General features: G+C 32.9%; 1 protein-coding gene across 1 annotated transcript; it reads right to left on the reverse strand.

Moving 5' to 3' along the window:
• Window positions 1-2005: 2005 nt before the first annotated feature.
• Window positions 2006-4307, reverse strand: LOC139873012 (protein ALP1-like). The gene is made up of 2 exons (XM_071860939.1): window positions 2928-4307; window positions 2006-2365 (listed from the first exon to the last, which is right to left on the reverse strand). Exons 1-2 carry the CDS (start codon window positions 4287-4289, stop codon window positions 2351-2353), a joined length of 1377 nt encoding a protein of 458 aa, XP_071717040.1. The 5' UTR covers window positions 4290-4307; the 3' UTR covers window positions 2006-2350.
• Between the last annotated feature and the right edge of the window lie 3210 nt (window positions 4308-7517).

Genomic DNA, 7517 nt, shown 5'->3' on the forward strand with positions numbered 1-7517 from the left:
TTCAAGAAAGGTATATCGTTAACTCATCTTATTATTTAATATTCATGACAATTATTATGGTGTAACTGGATATTTGGAATCGTTAATCATGTGCATGTTTTAATAAATTTAAATATATTAATATTTAATTTTGTAAATGGTTTATAAAATAATAATTGATTATTATTTCAACTATCCGCTGCGTTAATATGATTTAAAAGTACACACGGTTTTCTAACATGAGGCGCTATGGTAAATGTTATCTTGTGGTTTTGTGGAGTGTTCTGAGAGTGTGATAAAATATAATTGGTAGTTGAGCAAAATTAATATTGTATTTAAAAACAAAACAAATTTGCTACTTCTTGGTTGTGGCTTTAGTGGTGTGTCCCTACAACATCATCACAATTGCCACCACAATTGCCCCATAAAGCCCGGTGTGGTGGTTGTCGAACAACAATTGAGGCTCGTTATTACCCGTAACATGTAGTCTTATCGATTAAGTGTTGCATTTTTTCCTATTTATCTTCTATGACTATTTCGAAATAGAGTATAGAGTATATTGCCACGAGCCGATGATTATTTGTTCATAATAAAAAAGCACAATAACTGACTACATGTCGACATGCATGCATAAGAAAGACTAATCGACATGAAAACGTGAGAAAAAAACATATACGTATTGATATATTTAATAATCAAGAACTAGTCGTTCTCATGATCACCCATATTTTATTTTAGAACATTATCTTGTCTTTTCATTCTATAAAGTTATATTTTCAAAGTTTCAAATGAATTTCTCACCTTTTTTTCTTTTCCGGGATTGTTATAAAATTAGCTAAGGTTTAGACCTTGAGGTAATTAATAATTTGTTACCTAAAACTTTGAAACTTCATTTTTCGGGATTGTTACTACTATTATAGTAGTAACAATCCCGAAAAATGAAGTTTCAAAGTTTTAGGTAACAAATTATTAATTACCTCAAGGTCTAAACCTTAGCTAATTTTATAACAATCCTGGAAAAGAAAAAAAGTTGAGAAATTCATTTGAAACTTTGAAAATATAACTTTATAGAATGAAAAGACAACGTTTCTTCACGTATTGAAACTTGTTAACGTTGGTGATTATATTTTTAACAAACATAAACCAGTCGTGCTTCTTTGATTTTAGGGAAATATATAGAAAACAAAAAACAAAAAAGGTCATAATTCATAAAGGGGTGGTAGTTGGGCTTTATGGGAAGAGTGGGTCCAGTAAGGACAGCCCATGTATGATGTAGAGATATGATGTGATAACGTACATCTTCTGTGGGTACAGGAAATTCGATGGGCGTTAGCTGTAGCCTAGTCAAACATTTTGTTGTTTCGACACTTTTACAATAATTTTGGATACATGTACAGGTGTAAATGCTACACTATTTGTGTCGACCTGAGACTAGATTGGAGTTTGAACATATGTTAAAATTATTTCGTAAACATTTCAAATCAAGCTTGAACTCGAGATTTTCATAAGGAACTCAAACAAGTTTGCGAGCCTATATGAACAATTTTTTTTTATAATAATATATAATAACTTCTCCCTATTTCTAGGATAAATGAAGGATTGTCTACGTCTTACCTCCTCATACCCCACACACGTGAAATTGGTATATGTTGTTATATATAATAAAAATTTATTTATATCATTCGATCGAAAACTGAACATATACCATGACAAACGAGTCGAGTTCATACCTAGTCCAACTCAAATAGACTCGTTACATCCTTACATATATAAGTAAACAGGTGTTATATATTCACTGTAAACTAAACAAGTAATAGAACCATTACGTAGCACACACTACAATTCATAGATCGTCGTTTCAACTGAATTTCATCCAAAAAATTCGAAGATCATTAACAAATTTTTTGAACTCCGGGAGAATGAATAGTTTGGTCCTAGATGTATAGATCGTTAGGTCCAAAAATTCTTTCACAAAATAAAACATACTTTTCTGGTTTATTGGCCAGGTAATGTCAAAAGCTTGGTCCATTGATGTCCCCCAATAGGCCCAAGCCCATTACCTATCTTGAAAGTAAGTAAGCTGCAACTTTTTGAAGACTAGAGGCCATAACAACACAACCACACATACAAAATGAAGGATCATTTCGATTTCGATTAAAGATTTGATACCTAACATATCATCTGAAACACAACTAAACAACAAACTTGACAAGCATTCTCTTACCAAATTTGATAACCTTTTAAAGGTATCTACAAAACTTTGAGCCGTTTCACAACGATTCATCGATCGAGTTTCATCTTCAATTGTTCAAGGTTGTAGTGACTTCACAGTTTCAGGGACAAAACATTTCACTTCCTGTTCTGATACAGGTCAACAGTCTTCCCACTGAAATAGTCAAACATAGGCAAATTTCTTAGTTAACCATAATTGTATCTTGATTCATACCAAAGCGATAAAGAAAACAAAGCCATCATACTCATTGCGTACTTGTATCGTATTCACATTAACATTTAGCTTCAACATATATACCGTAACAGAATACCAATAACTATAACTATAAGAATTACAAGACGAATTGTCACTCTTTCTAATCAAATAGTGCAGATATCCAAGTTCTATTAATTTATCTTACCACAAAGCTACGAAATACTCAAATAGTAGAATCATATAGATCATAGATACACATCAAGTTATAACTTTTCCATTTAAGATCAATAAATCTCATATCGCATTATCAAAGCTAACAACCAACAATCATAAACATAAGCTAATGAATGATCATAACATATATCTCTTCATTTTCAAATTCAACATGTATATACTTACGGAATCCCCTGTTCTTATAAACTTCAATGCTAGCACATAACACATATAGATATTAAAAAAAATTAAAGCATGCACTTTTATACGCACAATTTAAATGAAAAATGTCTATTATTTGACTTACCCGACTTAAGTCAGATGCGATTGCACTTCTAATCCTCTCACCCGTTTCATCACCTTCACCTTCATAATCCGGAAGATCATGATTCCTGACGTAATTCGAATCTTCATCCGGGAACTCTTCATTAGACTTAATAAGAAAATTATGAAGCAAACAACACGTAACTACAATATAAGGAAACGATTCAATCGATTCCTCTTTCCATTCTTTTGACAAAATCCTCCACCTCGATCTAAGTCTCCCAAACGCCGTATCAACCAACTCCATCCCTCTATTATGCACACTATTAAACGCTTGTTTCGAATCACTCAAATTCAAACCACCATTATCATCATTATCTTCCCCATCATCATCATCATCATCATCATCATCATTTTTTCTGTAAGGCGTAATTAACCACGACAACAGAGGAAAACAAGATTCACCCAAAATGTATTGAGGTATCGAAGTACCGTCATTAAGTTCATAAGACGCACCGTTTAAAATCTCGTGTGATTCCTCGATAGACGAAAACAACTCCGATTGTCGTAAAATGAGCTCCGGTTTCATCGTATTAGGCCAACCAGCTGAAACATCTAAAAACCTACCTTCAGAATCAACTAAAGCTTGAACCAAAACAGACCCATTTTCACCAAAAAGATTACCTTTTACACTAAAACTATCAATACCCAAAACACCACAACAATTCGGAAGAGAAATCCAACCAAATCCAACAACAATTCTATTCAAATCAGTCCTTAATTCAAAATAATGACTTAAACTATCAATCACAGCTTTACATACCAAATAAAAAACACGACAAGCATCCGCAGAATTGAGATCAAACCGTCTTCCAACGGCGTTAAAAGACGCGCCGTGCGCGAGGCAAAACAATGCCGCCCCAACGGCGTAATTCACCGGAATACTAAGTGTTGCAAGACTAGGGTTTAGATTAGGGGTTAAAAGGGAAATTAAATAAGAAAATGATTGTTTTGACATACGAAAAGATTCTAAAAAAAGCTGATCAGTACCGGAAGTGAGAGAATTGAAGCGGTGGAACCATGACGGAGGCGGCGGAGGTGGGCGGGGGACGGCGAAGGCAATGGGGTGGTGAATTAGGGAAAGTAAATTGGAAATTGAGAGAGAGACAGCGGAGATGTTGGATTCTAGGGTTAGGGTTTGGGATGGGAGAAGAGTGAGGTCGTGGTTGGTGAGGAAAGTGTGGGCGGCGGCGGTGGCGGAGGCAGCGGTGGCGACTAGTTGGAGGAGATTTTGGCGGCGGGTTGAGGGTGTTGGTGGTTGTGATTGTTGGTGGTGGCGGTTGGTGCGTTTGGAAGAGGATGATTTTCCCGCCGTTGAATTTTTTGTTCCACCGGCGCCGGCCATGTGACCTCCACTGTGAAATGAACCCAAGAGCAAAAGAGTGTGCTTAGGACTGAGTTTTTTTATATTTTTAGGATTCTAGCATTATTTGGTTATTACGTAAATTTTTAATTTTTAATATCTAACTAAAAAATAAGTTATAAAAAATTAATTAAATTTGCTTCTAACAAATTTAACTTATAAGATGATAGATTATATAGACTACAAAGATTTCGGATCGCTCGTTGCGAAGATATTTTAACGTCGTTGATGAAACTAATATTGAGCGAGAGCTGAGAAAAAAACTGCGAACAAAGTGAAAAAAGAGCAGAAAGAATCGGACCGAATTTTTTTCCCTTACTAACTCATGAACTTATCACTTGTTGTAGTCATTCACTTGATATAATATGTTGGGTTTGTTTATTAGATATACGCTTCTCTCTAAAAAAAGAAACACCGTTTCAAATATAATTAATTGCGTTTTATTCGTAAAATTATTTTGAGTTTGACGATGATGACATGAAAACCTAAATTAAATTCAAAACTTACATTTTAGCCCCTCAAATAACAATTTATAATCAACTTTTACCCCTTAATATATACTAGTGAAATGACCCGTGAAATCACGGGTTTGTTTAAACGAAACAGTTTAATGATAGGTATTAAGTGAACGTAAATGCTAAAGTTATTTAGTTTAATGACCCGTAGAACCACATAGTCCGACTAAGAAACTTGTCAGCTGAACATTTCATCAAACACCTAAAATGCATATTTAACATTTCAAATCCAATCATAAAAGATAATATTGGTTGTTATTTTATTTTAAAAGTGTAAATTAAAATATAAATGTAGATTTGTTCCTTTTGCCTAACTTTTATACCTTCTCGTACTCAAATCAAAATAATTAATTAAAATTATTTAAAATTATTTAATTTTAATAATTAAAATAATTATTAATAAGATTTAATAATAATAATTAATTAATAAGATTTAATTTTAATTCAAAATTATTTAGATTAATGACATCACTCACCATGCTTAGATTTTTTTCTTTTTCTTTTTAATTTTTTCTTAACAAAGGAATTAGCCTAATAATGACATCGTCATTTTAGCAATATAATAGAAACTATAGATACAACTTTTTTTTATCGTGCAAGTGATTCATAAATATCCGATAATATGTTTAAGACATGGAACTAGGCTTGGAGCATGCTTGACAGGTTGGGATTGGCTGGGTCAGGTTCAGTTTTATTGTAAAGTTCATAGCACATTTCACATCATTTATATTTTTTATTTTTTTAAAAAAACACCTTTTAACGGATTAAGTAAATAATATCGTATGTAACAAAGTAGTGATTGGACGGACTATTTGGTACTTTGTGGTTGCAAGTAGGGATGACAATGATCACCCGATCCGGTGGATATCCACCCGATCCACCCGCTTCGTGATGGATATGGACGAACTTAAATGGATATGGATACGGATATGGATGAAACTAAATGGATATGGATATGAACATGGATGAAAAGTTTCATCCATGGATATATCCATTACCACTCGAAATACATACACAAATACATAAATATAGATATATGCTTACATATTTATTATTACAAGTTCATTTACCCTTAGATTTATATTTTGCTTTCAACTTTATAATGAAATAACTATAATATATTCAATAAAACACGCATATCTAATAAAATAAATTTACAATTCTCATGTTTAATTTTTAATAATACATGTTTTATAGTAAAATTTAACAAATTTTGTTATTTTTTCGACAAAGATTACACATTCTTATGGATAGATTTTAAATATGTCATTTATATTTATTTATGCTATACTACATTTTTATTTTAATCGCATATTAGAAAATATCATAACATTTTTTTAATATCCATTGGATATCCATTAACCCGCTTAATCCACTGGATATGGATATGGATGGATGACCTGAAACTAAACGGATATGGATATGGATAAATAAAAACTAAATGGATATAGATGTGAATACGACATCACCCGCTCCATATCCGATCCATTGTCATCCCTAGTTGCAAGTTCGAATTTTAGCTACATGACCCATCTCCTTTGTTTTTGCAAAATTACACGTTTAGTTCCTCTGGTTTGTGTCATATTTCACGAATAATCAAACTATCATTTATTTATCTAGACAGTATGTGTAGTTTAAAATCATTTCACAGACAGTCCAAATCACTAACGTCATTAACATTTTTCGTGAAATTTTGTCACATGGCATGCACATGAGGTTAGAATAGTCATCTCAAATTTGTGAATGGATGTTTTCATGTATTTCAGATATTCATCTTCACCATTATAAAAAAATAAATAAATAACCTATTATTCAAACCCAATTTCATCAACAGAGCCATCGAATAAATTTGTAAATGGTTTTTGAATAATTTATTCATAATTTCGGTAATTAAAAAATACTCAGTATGATTTATGATTTATGTCATAAGATCCATCAAATCATCTTTATTTTTATCTTTTTCACATATCCATATTCAACACATATCCATATTCTTCTCATAATCAACACAACTGTATAAATTTCAAACAAAAGCAAACACTTTTGGGGGAAAATCAACACATCTCCACAATATTAAGTTTTAGATCAAGTGTAAGGTATGACGGAGCAAGGCATTGATGTTGTAATGGCTGTGATTTCAATTAACATCCAAAACGACAGAGCAAGTAGTTCCGATTCGAGTTTAAAGCCTTCATTGATTACAAAGGCAACTTATTTGTGTGGCTTTACCAACTAAATGAGGGTATTATGGTAATTTAAATTTATCCTATTCCCTTTGTGTGTACAATCATCAGCAATTATGGACCCTAATTTCTTTCACATCCAAATTAACCTACAAATTCAACAAATCCTTACAAATTCACTTATCAACCCCTACAAGTCACATGATAACCTTGAACTCAAAAAAACTTTTTATTATAGGGTTAAAGCTACAATTAGGCTATATACTTTCTCAAATGTCCCGATGTCGCCCATATACTCATTTGTAACATCCATGTTACATCCGTCCTACATCGGTTGGAGAAAGGAACGAAGCATGCCTTATAAGGGTGTGGAGTCCTTTCCTAGCATGACGCGTTTTGGGACCACAAGCGCAGCAGATCCCATGAGAACTCTGCAATTAAGCGTGCTCACGCGAGAGCACTACCAGGATGGGTGACCTCCTGGGAAAGTGCTTGTCGTGTGTGGAGAAAAA

This window comes from Rutidosis leptorrhynchoides, chromosome 10 (genome assembly GCF_046630445.1).
Source record: "Rutidosis leptorrhynchoides isolate AG116_Rl617_1_P2 chromosome 10, CSIRO_AGI_Rlap_v1, whole genome shotgun sequence".
Lineage (NCBI taxonomy): Eukaryota > Viridiplantae > Streptophyta > Magnoliopsida > Asterales > Asteraceae > Rutidosis > Rutidosis leptorrhynchoides.

Coding starts and splice junctions, on each gene's coding strand:
- LOC139873012 (XM_071860939.1), bottom strand. CDS start 4,289: ATGGCCGGCGCCGGTGGAACAAAAAATTCAACGGCGGGAAAATCATCC.